Consider the following 16,867-nt stretch of genomic DNA (forward strand, 5'->3'; position numbering starts at 1 on the left):
ATGGAAGTACATAGTACCCTACTCCCACTTCTCAACATGTACATGCTTAACATCTGCATCCTTCGCTAAGGCCTTGAGCCTTCCAAATTTCCCAGAAGTCTCAGACCCGCCAAAAGCAAGATGATCCGCGACTTCGTTCCACCCACTGAAAAGAACAAACTCTTCATCTTCGCCCTCTTTATCGATACGCCACGCACCGCACGAAGAGAACGGAGCAGTACAGGCATTCGTATGAGAGCCACCAGCTTTGAAAGCAGCGTCGAATTCATCTTTCCTGCTTGGATCGACAAAAAATCGGGTCATAGCGAGAACGGGTGCATCCAGTGGGATTTTGGATGGCTAGGTCCGTTAGCTTATATATCTTGAGAACAGCCCCGAACTACGAAGTTAGCTCTTCGTCAGTATTAGAAAACTTACATCGATGTCCAAGTGAAACATCCAGCAGACATCAACATTGTCCTTCAACTTCGCGAGCAGGTTCTGGTTGACTTCGAGTGAAAGCCATTGTCCTTCGCCTGTATGTTTCTCGACAGACTCCCATCCACCCAGCAGATAAAGGGACAGTGGGTCTTCGATCTGGCGGAGGTATGTGACAGGGTAGCCTGAGTATTCACTCTGTTTCTTCTTGGCTTCTAAGAAAGTACTCTTGGTAGGAGATGGGGGGTCTTGCAATCTCAAGCGGAGGAGGGCGAGTTCGGTCACCGGCATTGTGTCTTCTCTTTGAATAAGTAGCTTGTGTTTGGGGTTTGAGATGGAACGAGTCTGATTTTTCGTTGAATATTGCGGGTTACACGTTGCTTTATATGCATATCTAGTCATCGGGATTTACCAGGAAAGGCCGAAATGCGAGCTAAGGTGGGGGCGGTTTTGTAGGCAGCTGCTGGCGGCGTCATCTTGCTGATTCTCGGCGCTAATCGACTAATCGGTCTTGCAAAGACTTCGACTACATCTGTAGGCTCATCACCGGTGGATGTATTGGAATGTTAGTCTTCAAGGCTATAAGCTACGGGTTTCTTTCAAGCAATGCCAAAAAAGGGTTTCACGTAAATTGCAATGCAACCAATATCCAATCGATTTAAGAATATACATATCCGGGACACCAGCGATCAAAATGAATGTTCACCTTTCAGCAACACGATAGCTAATGGCTTTGGGTATACCGATCAAGCACAAGACCAGACAATGTATGGAAGGAACCAAAACCGTAAATCTCAAAGGGTAAAGACCATCCGAACTTCAGCATTGTAATCGCACGGATCAGACCTCTTTCCTGTAGGGACATTAATAACCCGAGGCGTAATAGGGAGGGGGAATGACTTACCAAGAAAGTCCGGATTTCTCAATGGCCGGGGTCTTAATAGCATTCCTGTCCCCAAAGGGGTTGTCTTCATCATCCTCTTCTTCCGATTCACTCTCGCTATCAAAGATTTGGCGTGAGTGTTGCGATGAAGAAGCAAGAGGCAGGCTCTCAGGACGATTCGGCCGTGGCGGCTTTGGAGGGTTGATACTAAGTCCAGCAAGGCCGTCATTGACATCCGTGTCCTGCAGTCCAAGTCCATGTCTTTGCCTCCAATTGCCTTCCAAAATGTCGTCCTCACTGTCACTGTCGTAATCCACGCTCTTGTCTAACACCTCGAATGCCATCAATGCATCCACCAGCTCCTCATTTGCATGGATCAGGCCGCCCAGGAACTCCTCGGTCTCTATATACTGGATATATCGAAGAATCTCATGGCGAAGCTGCTTGCATGTGTCGAATCGATTACTGCATTCCGCATCTTCACTCACTCGGTGTGTCTCGCGATCGACCAGTTTAAGAGCATTTAACAGGTTGGTGCTAGCAACGGAAGAGGCAGCAAGTGCTTGCAATATCTCAGGGCGCTCCTTTTCAAGATCAAACCTCTTGCTGCTAATTGATAGTTTCTTATCTTTCTTGACTTTCCTGGACTTGGACTTCTCTTTGGGACTGGTCAGCACAGTAGATGGTCCACTACCCGCTGAAACAGATACAACGTGACCCATCGGGGGCTCATTTGTGTTTGGATTTCCCTCGCGAAGAACTTTGGCTTTTGCTTGCGTTGCGGGCTGTTTTCGCTTGGGAACTTGCTTATATAGCGCCGTGACCTTCGCCATACCGGGGGTGTCCTTAAAAGTTGCCGCCCATTGTGCAAAAATCTGTTTGCATTTCTGTTTCACGAGTGGATCCGAAACGGAATCAGTAGCTGCGATTCGCAGACGTTCGAGCAATGCCTCATCGGCGAAATCGCGCAAGAAGCGCTCTCCAGCATTTTGAACCAGGAAGTCGAGAATAGTAAGCGCGCGCAGTTGTCGATGGAGATTGCCATATTTTCTGGATTGATCAGACCGATATTCAGCAATGTCAACACTCGTAGACTCACAGCTTCTTGCGAAGAGCCCGGCTTGCTTCCATTGGGCCACTGGCCTGGATGCGGACTACTTCCACTAAATCAACGATCCCACTTGAGTCTTCGACTTCATATTGTTCGCTTGTAAGGACCTCGATTTGTACGGTCACTGCCGAATACGGTTTCTATTGAAAGCGATATCAGTCGGTGCTAAATGGGTGTGATATTCACCCAAAGACTCACGGAGGACTGGAACATCCTGGCCTAGTCAAGGAGATAGTCTCTATAACAGCGTTTATGCTTGGCTTGAGTAGGAACAGGTTGGAGGAATCGAAAATTGTCCTTGGGATCAAACAGCCCACAATCACCCCACGCTGCGATGTCGGTATAGGAATGACCCCGCACGGCGCTGTTTATACAACGTTTCGCAAGAATCAGGTACGTGCGGGTATTGGCGGTGATAGATGCAAGTGCCTTCGCTAGGAAAAAAATGCCAGAAACGAGTTAATGGTGTGAAAGACAACATAAGGGTTCAGGGAGCTTTCGCGATACCTTCACGTGGTGTCGGTGACGTCGGAGGCCCCAGGAGTCTTGGCGCTCGTTAATCTGATAAGCGCAATGAAAAGTGCCGCGAACGTAGAACAAACATGTACCTGGCTCCCAAACTACTCTAAACTCGTCCAAATTGCAAAATGGCCTTGTTACAGGGGAAGAGGGAGTTCAAACAATGCTCAGGCAGTTTAAGCTTATCGGCTCCTCGTGACTATTCCGGCCCAAAGGGGATTAGGGCGGGGTCAAGTGCCTGAGGCCAATTTATGAGAAAGAGGTCATTTAACGACCTCGGACTTGAGCAATCAATAGTGACCAATAAGACCTCGAGGAAGCAAGAGTAGTCAATCCTGGCTACAGTTCTTGCCAATTGATCTCGCATGAAGCTTTCGTCTACACACCGGACAGACCCATCCCCACGCTCCTATTTGTTACGCGTACTGTCCCGCTTCGTGGTCTGCTCCACCCTTATTCTGGCCGTCAGCGTGGCTCTGAAATCCCGCTCTCGTCTCTCCCTCCTCCCCCCCACCTTTCTTCCAACCAACCTACAATCATGTCTTACCAACAGGAACGTTACATTGCCGAATTGGCCGTCCAGAGGGCGTGCCTCCTGACACAGAAGGTCTTCTTCGAGAAGGCCAAGGGCACAGTCTCCAAGGACGACAAGTCCCCTGTCACCATTGGCGACTTCGGCGCCCAGGCCCTCATCATCTCAGCCATCCGCAAGAACTTCCCCAATGACGAGATCGTCGCCGAGGAGGAGGCTAGCTCCCTACGTGAAGACAAGGACCTCAGCGCCGAGATCTGGCGCCTGGTCAAGGACATCAAGCTGGATGATGCGGAGAGCGATAACATTCTGGGTGGCCCGCTCACCAGCGAGGAGAGCATGCTGGACATCATTGATAATGGCAACAGTGCCGGTGGTCCAAAGGGCCGCATCTGGGCCCTCGATCCCATCGACGGCACCAAGGGTTTCCTCCGTGGCGGCCAGTACGCCGTGTGTCTTGGCCTGATGGTTGACGGCGACGTCAAGGTCGGTGCTATCGGTACTCCTAACCTCCCCGTCGACGATGCTGCCCCCATTGATGCCAGCACCGGCGCCCAGCAGTCCGCGGCTGCCGGAAACGGTGTTCTGTTTTCCGCTATTCTGGGTGAGGGTGCCACCAGCCGTCCTCTGGGCGGTGGTACTCTTGCTGACAGCAAGCCCATCTCTATGCGTCCCGTCTCCAAGATCTCCGACGCTGTCTTCTGTGAAGGTGTTGAGGCTGCGCACTCCGCCCAGGGCGACAACGCTGCCGTTGCTCAGCTTCTTGGCATCACCGCCCCGAGTGTGCGACTGGACTCGCAGGCGAAGTACTGCTCCATTGCCCGCGGTGCTGGCGACGTCTACCTGCGTCTCCCCGTCAAGAAGGACTACCAGGAGAAGATCTGGGATCACGCTGCTGGTGACTTGATTGTGCGCGAGGCTGGTGGCCAGGTGACTGACATCTACGGCAACCGCTTGGATTTCAGCAAGGGCCGGACCTTGGCTGTCAACAAGGGTGTCGTTGCTGCTCCCAAGGCCCACCAGGACCAGGTCATTGATGCCGTCAAGACCGTTCTGAAGCTGTAATTGACTTATGATGTTTATTTCGTCGCCTTGTCCACTGCACTTGAGCTCCTGGGGAGCAGAATCAGTCTGAAGTAGATTTGTGATACCATCGCTTGTGAGAGGAATAAAAGAATACATATGTGACGATAAGAGTACAAAACACGGAACCAAACACAAAATGTCCCGCGTAGCTGAAAAGAAATGCGCCTCCAGTCTATTTGATCTTCTTCGCCTTGAGCTTGATAGTCTCTCCGTTGACGAAGATACCCTTGCCCTTGTACGGCTCGGGGCGTCTCCATTCTCTGATCTCGGCCGCGAATTGGGTCACAATCCGCTTGTCGACGCCCTCCAACAGGATTCTAGTAGGCTGCGGTGTGCTCGCCACAACGCCCTGGGGGATACCCAGTTCAATTGGGTGGGAAAAGCCGACCTTGAGGGAAACGAACTTCTGGCCGGGGTAGGCGGGCTGGACGGTGGACGCCTTATCCTCAATGGTGGCCCTGTAACCAACACCAACCATACTCAAGACACAGACGTGGCCTTCGGAGACGCCGAGGATGTGATTCTGGAGGAGCGCGCGAACAGTTCCTAGGTAGAAAAGCAACATGTTAGAGACCGACGACTTGCCGCGGAGAAAAGACAGGAGAACATACCCCACATGGCACGCTGGTGAGGAACCGTCGTATCCTCAACCGACAAACTGGCCTTCTTGGCAGCCTCATCGTGGGTGATATTGACGAACGAGGGAATGTTCAGGCTCATCTCGCCTGTGAATCGGACTAGTTAGCATCCATTGGCCGGGCCACATTTCAGCAATACCAACTTACCCTTAGGCCCCTTGATCTCAGCCACAAACTTGGGAATATCCTTTCCTCGCGTCCGGGCAAGGGTAGCGGGGATATCGATGAGCTTAAATGACACCTCCGGGGGGATGGAGAGCGCGGCACCTCCGACTCGGGACTGCGCCGGGGATGTGGTTGAGAAGCATTGTGTGCGGGGGGAGAAGGCGGGCGCGAGGAAGATTGGTAGGGAGCCGCGCTGGAAGGGCTCTCGAAGAAGCTGGCGGGCGCAGCGTTGGGGTATGGAGCACGACATTGTGACCTGCGCGTGTTGGGTCGGATGCTGCGTTGCGGACTTTGGATTTTGTTCGCAGATGGTTTACCTTAATGGGTTTAGCGTGCACGTGATTATCTATATAATTTGCTGCTTTTTATTTGTTCGGGATTCACCATCTCAACGTACTATTTATATTCTCGACTGCAGAGATAAGGTATTCGAGTCCACTTTGTCATGGAATTGACTTGAAGTTGGATATTCGTCATTGAATACGTCTATTGCCAGAAGTTGTTGAAACCTGGAGCTTTGAAATCCAAATTCTTGAGGGCCATTCGGATTCTCCCTCGCACTCACTCAACTGAAAGAAAATGACGCAGTAAAACAATTTATCCCAATCAAAACGCCAACATCTCTTCAGGCACCGACATTCTCCGGGATACCGAATCTCTGGCTAGCCGTAATGCAGATAAGGCTCCAGAAACCGAACCCTCACCGCCAACATAGCATCAACATTGCTCTCGTTCCCAATGAACTCTTCCTCGGTGTTCAGTCATGTTGTCCTTCCGATTGAAGGTCATAGGACATGAAGGACAATCGAATGAGCGCGGATTTACATGCTGCGTGTCGATATGGCGCATTAACGCTGGTTTTCCGGAGAAGGTGTCGCGGTAGGTGCAGTCCTTCCAGTGGCATTGGAAAGACCATTGGGTTTTTCTAGATGGTATTAGTAAGTGTTAAAACTTTATGATGCATCCTAAGGTTGCTTACTCCTGTTTCTGCTGTCGTCCTTGGTTACGACCAGAAGCTCTCTTTCCCTTGGCATAGCTATTGCTGGTATTCTTGAGCTGAGATGCCCGTTGAACAGATAGACTATGTGGTGGTGAATTGTTGCAAGCGATGTCGTGTCTAGGGCCGAAATAGCCTGTGGCCGGGGCGGTAGCTGCATAGTCTTTATCGATTGGAGAGTGGTGTATAGAATTATGGTTGAAGCGAGACAGATCGGAACAAGTCGAGGGCGAGGCAGAAGATTTAGCAGAGCTAAGCGCAAAGGATGGAATAGGATACTGTATGGCATCGGTACATAGAAGAGGATCTGCAGATGCTATAGATGGCTCAGCCAGTATAGAGGTAGATGGTTGATAGACAAGAGGGTCGAATTGGGAATAGTTGAAGTCCGGAATGGTCCAGTCATAACCGTCTGGCATTTGTAAATGATCAAAGTGGGTGTTGCAAGAAGGCGATGCCATACTAGGAGATTATAATAGCAGAACGAGTCGGGGGAAAAGAAAAGAGAAAAGAGAAAGCAATCAGTAGGCAAGTCAAGCAATGTGTTGAATGAATTGAACTATAAAGGTTTTAGACAATATCTATTTAACAGTTCTAAGGGTAGGCGTGGTGAGATTGTAGACTACATATAGTTCCCGTTGGCAAAAAAGGAAGATAGGTATGATGTTGCGGTGAGCTTGGGACCTTGGAAAGTACAAACGTTTTCCTCTTAATTAGAGAATTCTTTTTAAAATAAAAAACAACGAATGAGACCACCTGGGCACTCCATTGCTGAGATATCTGCTAAGCCTCGCCCTGGCCTCCAGGGCTATTTTGCCCGGGTATTCATGTTGCTATGATGTAATTATTATCACGTGCCCTCAATTCATCACGTGCCATTGATCTATCACGTGTCCTCAATGCATCACGTGCCCTTGATTTATCACGTGCCTAGGGAGCCGGAGAGATCCGTCACATCTTGTATTGTCTTCCTCATCAGTTTGTATGTTTTCTGCGCCTATCATTCTGCCCAGTACGGAGTGGCTGGGTATATTTTACCATATCAACACGTAAGCACCAGTGAAGCTCGGGAGCCGGTAGACCTTGATATTATTTGGGGTTCTGGGTGTCATCATCGGGACCGTGCCTTTTATTTTCTTCCGTTATGACTTCTTTTTGAGAAGCAAAAGCTTCCTCGTTCAGCAACTCAATTGAAGGAAGAAGAGACTCGAGGCTTGAGAGGATTTTGGGAAGCTTCATGAGTGTAGCGTTCTTTTTGGTCTTCATTCACCACCAAAATGTATATGAACGACTGCATTAGTATTTAAATAAAATCAAAGATAATCTCTTCTAGTGAACAATGACCGGGCACTCAGGGGAACTTCGTGAGGAAAGAGTAAAGCCAAAGTTGTGTGAGCCAAACAACCTCCCGAGGTCGATGTCAAGTCTCACTTTCGAAAGTCATCCTTCACCCGTCTCTTTCCATCTTATACCGGTCTTCTCACTTACCTTCTTATATCCATTCATCTCATACAATATATGCGAGTCATCAAGAACTAGAGCTTGTGCGAACCACACTCGTACACTGAACCAGTCAGACCATTCACTATGAGGGCAATCGATAGCTTTCATGTGCTTTCATATACCTTCCTGGCACTCGCACATCTCAGTCGAGCAAGTGCCCCCCAACACAGTAAGGGTTTCGGATAAGTCTCAAATAGTTATACTAACAGAAGAAGATGTCCCAATTCTTGCACCCAAACCGTCCGACATCGACGCGGTATCTTTCCTCAGTTCCCGAGCGCAAGACCAAGACAGCATCTTTAACGAGGCTGTCAGGATCCTGGACTCGATGAGATCTTCACCCTCATGCAACCGGCTTGCTGCAACAAAATTAGTGAACTCGTGTCAAACATTCAGCGATGGCAAAGATGGCGCGCAGACGGATAGCCCAGAGACGCTTGACATTCTTCGATCCGTCTATGCCGCACGCCTGGCATTGTGCGAGATCGATGGTACTGGCACCCCAATGCCTCCCCCGTGCCTTCCTGTAACCGTCTCGCCGCCCCCACAGAAGAAACGATTCGGCTTTGTGAGTCGGCACAGAGGCTCTGACCCTGTCTCGGATGAAGTCCCAAAAGAATTACTGGAGCAATGTCTCAGGACGCTTGAGTCGCGACCCCAGTGGTGGACTTCTTACAGCAACAGTCGGCAGAATGCCCTCGTGATCTGTCATGCCTCGCGAATAGAGACGGAGAAAGAGGAGCTAATTGACCTACATCGATCCATTGCCAAGAGCAGTCTCAAGCTCAACAACGGGCTTCAAGAGGCTTTGCTAAATGCAACTACACAGTCTGCACAGCAACACTCATTCATACAAGCTGTTCAGTCTCTGCAAGAGAAGATAGTGTCCGATATGGAAGCGACGGACTCCGTGTTCAAGCGAACATTCGGCAGATTTATCCGAGAGATCGAAGCCGGAATATCGTCTCTCCAAGGTTCTATATCTATGGCTTTGTCAAATGTCCAGACTGGAACAGGGGTCCTCGAAAAGGTAAAATCCGAATAAGACAATAGGAGCTGAAACATGTACTAAATTTTAATCAATAGGACATCCGGGACGTATCGACGCAAGTGGGAGCACTTCAGCAGGCCCTAAAGAGTGCACACCAAGATGCAATGGCTAGAAGCCAGGAGACGTTGCTGGTCCAAGAAACCAATGCTGTCGCCCAGAAGCATCTCACATCTTCTTTACACCTGTCGCTCGAGTCGCTTCTTGACTCAGACATGGACAGAGTGTATCGAGGAATGCAGAGGTTCGATGCTGCTATGGTGTGGCAATCATGGACTTACTTTTTGCTGTATACTGCGTCGACTAACATTCTGTCCCTTTTTGTAGGAATGGTTGACCAGCCGAATGAGCATGGTTCTTGAGCAAGAAACCAGGATGACAGAGGTACGAGAACATTTTCCACATATTGTCGCTCTCACTGACTTTCAAAGCGACTTCAAAACATGGAAAACTTCATCCAACAATCCGAATCAAAAGCCAGCGAGTTGCAAAAGGCCCAAGACCAACAAACAGAAGCACTATCTGCACAGTCGCGGGCTCAGGAGGCCATTCAATTCGACGCGCAGGTATCGCAAGCTTTGCTGGCCAAAACTAGCGTTGCCGCTGCCAATTTGCAATCCGCTATCGACGATGCAGCTTTCAAGTTCAAACACGTCCCCGGTTTCGGTATCGGAGGATCCTCCGCGTGGTCTATCTGTGCCGTCCTGCTCATCGTCATCGCCGCCCAGAACCTTAAGATTGGAATCGCTTTATTTTTCCTCATTTTGGGTACGTGTGTCTTCCTTATCATGACTCATTGGTGCTAATACAATGTGGCTTAGGGCATTCTGTTGCCCTGACCATCTTCAAATTTCTCTAGTTATACATACCCTGCGCAGTGATTTGCGGACCAGATACCATTGATACCCCGGCTTTATTTTCCTTTTTTTATTTTCCTTTGCTTTTCTATTTTGTTCCCCGATCTCTACATGCCTGCATCACCTACGGTTGAAACACATTCATTACATCTAGATCTATAGCAATGGAACAATGCAGCTATCCATCACTGGGTTATTCGGAGGGGCTACTCCGTGCATATCTCCCCTTTCTGCTGATGGTATGAAATTAAAATAAACAGATTGTTTCAGAAAAATAAAATGACAGTGCAAGCAAATTAGCAAATTAGCGCCGACACAGCCACAATAGCTCGAGCTGCCAGAGCCAAGATAAGCTGCGGGATAGGACCCATTTATATTGCGATCAGCCAATGAAAGCCCTTCCTCTTCGCATGAGAAACGGCATACGAGAAGGTAATTCCCCCCAAAAAACAAAAAATGGAAAGTCGACAAGCACGATGGGGGGAGTCACGTGGGAGTCGTGGGAGTAAATAGATCAACAGCGCGCTTCTCCTTTTCGATTTGCAACGCGTTTCTCATCGAGTTTTGAATCACATTTATCAAACGTCCGTTTCATCTGATCTTAAAACCGTTGATCAAAATGCCTGGTGTTCGTGAGTGATCATAACAATCCCCTATACTCCCAACCCAACATTCGTCGATCCAACATTTGTCGCTCGTTGGAACCGCAAGTACACAGCGCTAACATTCCCCAGCACCCGACGCTCTTGAGCAGGTCAAGAAGGGCTTCAAGCGGTTCTTCTTCGGCCGCAAGAAGGCTGCGAAGAAGCAAGCTGAACAGAAGCCCGAACCTGCCCCTGCTGCTCCTGCTGCCCCCGTCGCTGCCGCTGCGGCCAGTGAGACACCTGCCGCGAAACCCACCGACCCCGCTGTCACCCCGGAGTCTGCCCCCGGTATGACACTCTTATCAATTTGATCTAAATTTCGTCGCGCGTTTGGGCCCGACTGACTTATTGATTTATTCTAGATGCTGCTAAGGCGCCCGAGACAAGTGATGCGAAGCCTGCCGCCTCCCCTGAAATGACCGCTACCGCCGGCCGTGTCGACACTCATTACGAGCCTGAGGCTGCTGCCGCTGCCGCGCCTGCACCTGCACCTGCTGCGCAGGCTGAGGCCCCTGCTTCTAAGCCAGAGGAGCCTGTTGCTAAGCCTGAGGAATCCGCTGTTAAGCCCGAGGAGCCTGTCGCTAAGACTGAGGCCCCTGCTACCGAGCAAGCTGCTGCTAAGCCCGAAGAGGCTGCTACTAAGACCGAGGCCCCCGCTGTCAAGTCCGAGGAGCCTGCTGCTGCGCCTGCGGAACCTGCCGCCAAGACCGGTAAGTCAATCGTTCTAAACCAGGCAGAGGATTCTGGCTAACGACGACGCTAGACGCGCCCGCTAAGTAAAGTGTGCATATCCACTTAATTGACGAAGAATGGACCTTTCTTTGCGAGTCTGATCTAACTTGCGAGTGCTTTCTTCCCCCGCTCCCTGTTTTGTTTCATACCCACAGCGTTGTATATTAATCAGTTTCACGAAGCGATGCATTGCATGCTTTTTTCTCTCCCATATCGGCCTCGATCGGACCGCTCAATACCATGCAAAGCTCTACTCATCCATTCCAGACTCCTTACGCGACAGTAAAACTGCCCGCTTTGATTTGATATATCATGGCAAAGGGAAAAACCAACACTCCCACGGGTATCACATTAAGTATCTATCCTGATGCTAGAAGTTTCATTCCTCCCCGCCCGAGGAATGATCATCACCATCAGCCATGACGACATCTTCAACGCTAACACCCGCCGCCGCAGCCTTCTGCTCTCTCGCCTTTTGTCTGCGCTTGATTTTCCTCTCACGGTTCTTCCGAGTCCGCTTCTCCGCTTCATTTTCCTTGGCAGCCTGCGCGGCAGCAGCCCGCTTGCGCAACTGCACTCGTCGCTTCTTGCCTGGCTTCTTGCGTGTAAGTGGACTCTTCGAGACAGGTGCGCCCTCTACCACGTAGACAGGAAGACTGTTGGCCAGCCGTGGCATTTTAGTCTGATGTCGCTTGAGATGGATGACTCGCCAGGGGAGATGGCAGCCGGGCTAGGAATTAAGTTAGCAGCTACAAAACTAGCCAAGTGGATATTCACTTACCCAGACTAGCGACTTAGCCCATGTCAGCATGTGCTGCCCGCTAACTGCCATATCCTCAAATTGTTTCTTCTTTTCGGCTATCCGGCTCTCGTCTTCGGCGGTAGGTTCCCCATCCTTTGTGCCCTGGAGGGAAGGTGTAGAGAAGTAATAATCCCATCCGCGGGAGGCTTTCACAAATCGTCCCTCGCCGCCAGCTCCAGACCCCGGTGTAGGCGAATGCAGCCGAATCCTCAATTTTTGGGTACTGGGGGCCTCTGTACTTTTCTCATCTGTATCCTTTCCTGACTGCTTGGTGGCGTCTTCTGTTGATTTGGCCGGGGCGCTGAATAGCCGGAACTCGAATTCTTGTTCCTCATCTTCGTCATCCGCTGGCTGTGAGGGACCATTGTCTTGGCTAATTGTATCTTGTGCTGTATCCAATTGATCGAGGTTGAGTAGCTTTCCTAACCGGGCATACGCATCATTGGCTGCGTCGTCGTCTGGTGCTGGTGATGGCGAGCGGGATGACGCCGGAGAGCGCATCTCATCGCGGCGGACGCTGTACAGGTACGATTAGATTTCTTGGTATATTGAAAAAAGGTCATAATGAATGGCTCGGCCACATACCGCTTAGCATTTGGTAGATCAAACATCGTGTGGTGGGGAGAGTAATAAGACCAAAACGCCGAATCGAGAAAAACGGTGTTTCCACGCCGCTCTGCGGCCACGGCCTGATGACATGGCACGGACCGCCCAGCCTCAACCTCCGACTTCAAAGTCCTTTCGTCTACAGTGGGATTCTCCACTGCGCCATTTGTTTCATTTCATATGTTCTGTTTCCTGCATATTCTACAGTCCTTTCCTTCTGATAATTCCCTCGCCTCTGACAAGGGTACCCGCACCTCAGCTATTGGGGTGATAAATGCCTCGTGTCCATCGCATAGCGCAAACGTGCAGCCAAGAACATCCTCGGTTCTGAATTCGCGACCCCGATCCCTATAAATGGGTATCTGTGCCTCCTGCCTCGGCGGGAATCGCCACGAGTCTCCTGAAGTGAGTCCCGAGTCTGGAGTTAATTTCCCCGTCACCATGTTCAGCGCGCATTACCTCGGTATGATGCGCGATGCGTGGGATGTTTGTCGCAGAGCACAGTTGTCTGACCTTTCTTTTTCAAGCCTGAGTCTTCACGTCTACTCGAAGAAGACCCTTATCAAGCCGGGTATGGCTACGGAGCACTCAACCATGCTCATCAGGCTAGCCAGCCGGATTCGGAATACGTGAGACGTGAGAGGGAGGCACTGGAATCAATTTGCCAGCGGACATCTGAGTGAGTATGCCCCTGTATTATACTAGCTAGCTTGTCATAAAACATGACAAATTAGCTTCAGATGATAACTTCCAGGTTTATGCTAATCTCTCTCAGCTCCGTCATTGATATCTGGTCCATCCAACCACAACCACATCTTCGACCTCAAGCAACTCTCCACACTCCTACCTCTGCATCTCCCGTCCCATCTCAAAGAACAGATACAACAACACCTGCGGTATCTACCCACCGCACATCACCGCCAAGCCGTCCCACATCTGGCGCATCAGGCGCCGTCCCGAAACACTGGGGTGAAGTTGTCGTGAACCCGAACAAGAAACGGTCTCGTACCGATATAAAAACGGACGCTAAGGCCGGCCATGATGTGTTTGGGGTTCTGAATGTCGCCTAAGACGAGGTGTGGGGACATGCATCACTGCACATTGACGCTGCACATTGACGATGTACACGACAGACGAGGGTGCGGCCCGTGAAAACAAAATTGAGGGATGCAGATAAGGGTACTGGAAGACCCCATTTTTTTCATTATTTTCTTGCGCTGCGCTGTTCTTTGAGGGTTCTTGTTTCTTGCATTGATCGCAGGTCGACTGTTTCTCGCACATACATAGCCATTCCTTCTTTCCTCGACCTTCCTGGTCTGATAATACCCAATGGCGCAGACTTTTCTTTTGTTATCGGTTCTTGATTTTCTTCCTCATCCCATGTTGGTTCTTTTTTGTTGGTGTGCGATGTTATTTTCCGAGTTTGTTTCTTTGTCTTCATATCATCTTGTCAGTCGCACACTGCTTGTATATGTAGTTTTCTTTTCGAGTGCCGGACTTCGTCCTTCTCCTCGCATAGACACAATCCGAATTTCATTATCGAATCAGTTGCTGTAAATCAGATAATGGTGTGTAGACGCTGAAGGTCCTAATCCTACTGGGTGGTATATATGGTAGGTCAACCCATATGGAAGTTCAGATTTGGATAGCATGGTCTTTGTATGGAACTATTTCGAGATTACTATACAAATAAGAGATCATGGAACAATAAAAAAGAATATCACTCCCTACACCTATCAGAGATTCAACATCAATTGTTCAACCGGTGACTCCGTCGACAATTATCGCAAATGCCCTTGTGTGAACCGAATGCTCTTGGGTGGACCGAAATAGACAACAATAAGCGGAAACAAAACAAAGATGGAGACTGACAGGGAATAAAAAAATGGATACATGAAAACTCCCCTATGATAGAAAAACGAAAGAGAAAACGCCCGCTGATATCCAGTACCGGGATGGACAGAAGAGTAGGATGATGCAATATGTTCGAGCCGGGTCAATCCTAAACCTGAGGGAAACGTTCGCACTGCGGACCATCAGACATCGTCCATTGTACCCGCAGGCTGTTCGCCATCAGACTCGTAACTCCCCGCCGAGCTGAGCTCATCTGCAGACTCGGTGTCCTCGCCTGCTTCATCCACGGCCTCTTTGCTGGCGTATTTGGCAACATATTCTGGTGAGCTGTCAGTATGGCAAATAACAAACCCAGGGCTTTGTATTTTAACCCACCTTTCACCTTTGCCTCATATGCCTTGGGTTCCCTCATCATCAGGGCTGCTGCCTCACCGTTCAGAGGATCCGAAGGGTTGGGATAACGAAGGAGCTGGGGAAGGAAGACCTCGAAAATGTTGAGCATGTCGTACATCGGCGACCACGTTTGGTTGATCACATCAAGGCAGACCGAGCCCGACCTATGGCAGAAAGATCGTATTAATATCTTGAGTTGCTTTCCACGCATGTCTGACATCCCTAACTCACAGCTCGTCGATATTTGGGTGGAAGATTCTGTTGACAAATCCGATGCTCGGGCTTTTGTATGGGTACTGATCAGGCAATTCGACGTGGATTTTCCAGAGGCCCCCGGTGAATGGTGCTAGGAAGGTTAGTATGATGTAATACTGGTCGATTAGGTACGAGAGAGACATACTCTCTTCTGGGCCCTTGAAACGAACGTAGAATTCTTGCCTGTTGGTGGTTATTGGTATCGGAAGACTTCAAATGGTTGATTGTAGGGCATATGAAGTACGTACACTGGATTCCGGAGTTAGCATATAGATCTATAGGTGGAAGAGCGCCAGAACTTACTGTTATCATTGACCAGCGTCACCTCATAGTCACTCATTAGCCTAGATAAACCGTCAGACTAGTTCCTGGCAACCAAGTATGCTCCCCGAGGCCGATCAAAAGGTTGGGGAAAGCGGCGGTTCAAATGGGAAGGGTAGGGGTATCGTCTATCGTACATCCTAGCAGAAGGTTAGTGCCACGTATTTTGAATGTTTTCGGACTTGCGGGGCATACTTCATGACCTGTACAATGAACAAAAAACGCTATTAGCATCTCCGGCGACTTTAGGGGCTTATCGGACTATCCGCAACATTACTCACATCTGTCTCGATTCTGCGCTTTGGGCTGCTCATGTTGGCGGTTTGACGAAGATGAAGTACTATTTCCGATATTCCGAGGTTTTATCGACTGCGGGCTCGCACACAGGAAGCAGACCCAGCGATGTCAAATGTCGTGAATCACAAGCAGATATTCCGTCGGAGCGGGGAAGTAATGGGCGGGGCAGACGATGGACTATGAAGTAGAGGAACAAGGATCAGTGAGTAGGGGGTAGCAAAGTAACAAGAATGACAAATATTATAGAAGGCTTCACTTCTCAGACCTGAGGCAAAAGGGAAGAGAAGAGGAATGAGGTCTTGGTGAACCTTGAAACGATCCATGGACATGATCAATCGATGAGTCAGCATCCGCCATGACGATGGCTGGGATAGGTGGATACGATCTACATGAGGTGCACTTCCAAGGTTGCTGTACAGGAAGATCATTGGTCCAAGTTGACATGATGGTGTTGTCAAGGATACTCCTAACACCCATTGGACATTGTTCATACATCTGTGTGTTGTTATCTTGCAGCGATCATACATACCTTTGATGGCATTTCCGATATAGATGCCCAACAAAGCAATAGGCACACGTCCTAGATAGAAGGGTAGGCTAGGTAATTGTCCATCTACACCCAGCCATACAGTACTAGGATACATAGAACAAGAATAAGGGGCTGCAGGCACTGTTGCGGAAGACTTAGGGGTCCATCGCGGCGATTAATTGCCATTCTCTTCTAATCATTTAGGCCAGGTCCAATTGTACTGGTCAGTCAGGAATTTACATCAATTTAAAACGGATGACCTTCTCATTAATCCAGCTCTAACTAGGCCATGCTTTGTTGCCTATTTAGGAAGGGCTATGTGTGATCACGTGGCTGACCGAGACCATAATTGGCAGCCGCAGCTGACATCTTCATTATCTTCCAAGATTCTCTTTTAGCTATCAGTGTTATTTTGTTTATGTTATGTTCATTTTCCTCTTTAGGTCTGTTATAGCGGGGTCCAATTCTCGCTTCGAGGTTATGGTGAGCTGTATGCCTAGGGTGTGACTACAGCATTGGAAAAGATAGAGAAGAAGAGGGGGAGAGGGGGGAGAGAGAGAGAAATGAGCAGGTATTACATATCTCCTTCTCATCATTTAATCCCATGGGGACTCGTTGTCATATAATGACCTCACCTGGGTACCTACCTACGTACATGTGTAGCCTACATATGTAAGG

General features: G+C 49.5%; 10 protein-coding genes across 10 annotated transcripts; 4 read left to right on the forward strand and 6 right to left on the reverse strand.

Moving 5' to 3' along the window:
• Positions 1-18: 18 nt before the first annotated feature.
• Positions 19-708, reverse strand: N7489_007639 (uncharacterized protein; the record flags this gene model as incomplete). The annotated part of the gene is made up of 2 exons (XM_056713389.1): positions 19-339; positions 418-708. The coding sequence occupies 2 exons, from the start codon at positions 706-708 to the stop codon at positions 19-21; spliced, it is 612 nt and encodes a 203-aa protein (XP_056567104.1).
• A 549-nt stretch (positions 709-1,257) lies between these two features.
• On the reverse strand, positions 1,258-2,624 carry N7489_007640 (LSB5 family protein; the record flags this gene model as incomplete). The annotated part of the gene is made up of 4 exons (XM_056713390.1): positions 1,258-1,270; positions 1,322-2,350; positions 2,400-2,551; positions 2,610-2,624. 4 exons carry the CDS (start codon positions 2,622-2,624, stop codon positions 1,258-1,260), a joined length of 1,209 nt encoding a protein of 402 aa, XP_056567105.1.
• Positions 2,625-3,468: 844 nt separating this feature from the next.
• N7489_007641 (3'(2'),5'-bisphosphate nucleotidase) lies at positions 3,469-4,527 on the forward strand (the record flags this gene model as incomplete). Its single annotated transcript, XM_056713391.1, has 1 exon — positions 3,469-4,527. One exon carries the CDS (start codon positions 3,469-3,471, stop codon positions 4,525-4,527), a length of 1,059 nt encoding a protein of 352 aa, XP_056567106.1.
• A 193-nt stretch (positions 4,528-4,720) lies between these two features.
• On the reverse strand, positions 4,721-5,601 carry N7489_007642 (mitochondrial 54S ribosomal protein uL6m; the record flags this gene model as incomplete). The annotated part of the gene is made up of 3 exons (XM_056713392.1): positions 4,721-5,094; positions 5,160-5,273; positions 5,334-5,601. The coding sequence occupies 3 exons, from the start codon at positions 5,599-5,601 to the stop codon at positions 4,721-4,723; spliced, it is 756 nt and encodes a 251-aa protein (XP_056567107.1).
• A 467-nt stretch (positions 5,602-6,068) lies between these two features.
• On the reverse strand, positions 6,069-6,809 carry N7489_007643 (uncharacterized protein; the record flags this gene model as incomplete). The annotated part of the gene is made up of 2 exons (XM_056713393.1): positions 6,069-6,276; positions 6,331-6,809. 2 exons carry the CDS (start codon positions 6,807-6,809, stop codon positions 6,069-6,071), a joined length of 687 nt encoding a protein of 228 aa, XP_056567108.1.
• A 1,126-nt stretch (positions 6,810-7,935) lies between these two features.
• N7489_007644 (uncharacterized protein) lies at positions 7,936-9,758 on the forward strand (the record flags this gene model as incomplete). Its single annotated transcript, XM_056713394.1, has 6 exons — positions 7,936-8,020; positions 8,061-8,881; positions 8,938-9,159; positions 9,227-9,283; positions 9,331-9,667; positions 9,721-9,758. The coding sequence occupies 6 exons, from the start codon at positions 7,936-7,938 to the stop codon at positions 9,756-9,758; spliced, it is 1,560 nt and encodes a 519-aa protein (XP_056567109.1).
• Positions 9,759-10,375: 617 nt separating this feature from the next.
• N7489_007645 (uncharacterized protein) lies at positions 10,376-11,180 on the forward strand (the record flags this gene model as incomplete). The annotated part of the gene is made up of 4 exons (XM_056713395.1): positions 10,376-10,388; positions 10,491-10,688; positions 10,763-11,110; positions 11,164-11,180. 4 exons carry the CDS (start codon positions 10,376-10,378, stop codon positions 11,178-11,180), a joined length of 576 nt encoding a protein of 191 aa, XP_056567110.1.
• A 331-nt stretch (positions 11,181-11,511) lies between these two features.
• Positions 11,512-12,545, reverse strand: N7489_007646 (DUF2011 domain-containing protein; the record flags this gene model as incomplete). The annotated part of the gene is made up of 3 exons (XM_056713396.1): positions 11,512-11,862; positions 11,914-12,451; positions 12,520-12,545. 3 exons carry the CDS (start codon positions 12,543-12,545, stop codon positions 11,512-11,514), a joined length of 915 nt encoding a protein of 304 aa, XP_056567111.1.
• A 349-nt stretch (positions 12,546-12,894) lies between these two features.
• On the forward strand, positions 12,895-13,610 carry N7489_007647 (LAMTOR1/MEH1 family protein; the record flags this gene model as incomplete). Its single annotated transcript, XM_056713397.1, has 3 exons — positions 12,895-12,945; positions 13,068-13,219; positions 13,316-13,610. The coding sequence occupies 3 exons, from the start codon at positions 12,895-12,897 to the stop codon at positions 13,608-13,610; spliced, it is 498 nt and encodes a 165-aa protein (XP_056567112.1).
• A 966-nt stretch (positions 13,611-14,576) lies between these two features.
• N7489_007648 (E2 ubiquitin-conjugating protein UBC8) lies at positions 14,577-15,677 on the reverse strand (the record flags this gene model as incomplete). The annotated part of the gene is made up of 6 exons (XM_056713398.1): positions 14,577-14,713; positions 14,770-14,951; positions 15,019-15,133; positions 15,188-15,225; positions 15,559-15,566; positions 15,645-15,677. The coding sequence occupies 6 exons, from the start codon at positions 15,675-15,677 to the stop codon at positions 14,577-14,579; spliced, it is 513 nt and encodes a 170-aa protein (XP_056567113.1).
• Positions 15,678-16,867: the final 1,190 nt, after the last annotated feature.

This window comes from Penicillium chrysogenum (assembly GCF_028827035.1).
Source record: "Penicillium chrysogenum strain IBT 35668 chromosome Unknown utg000004l_segment0_segment0, whole genome shotgun sequence".
Lineage (NCBI taxonomy): Eukaryota > Fungi > Ascomycota > Eurotiomycetes > Eurotiales > Aspergillaceae > Penicillium > Penicillium chrysogenum.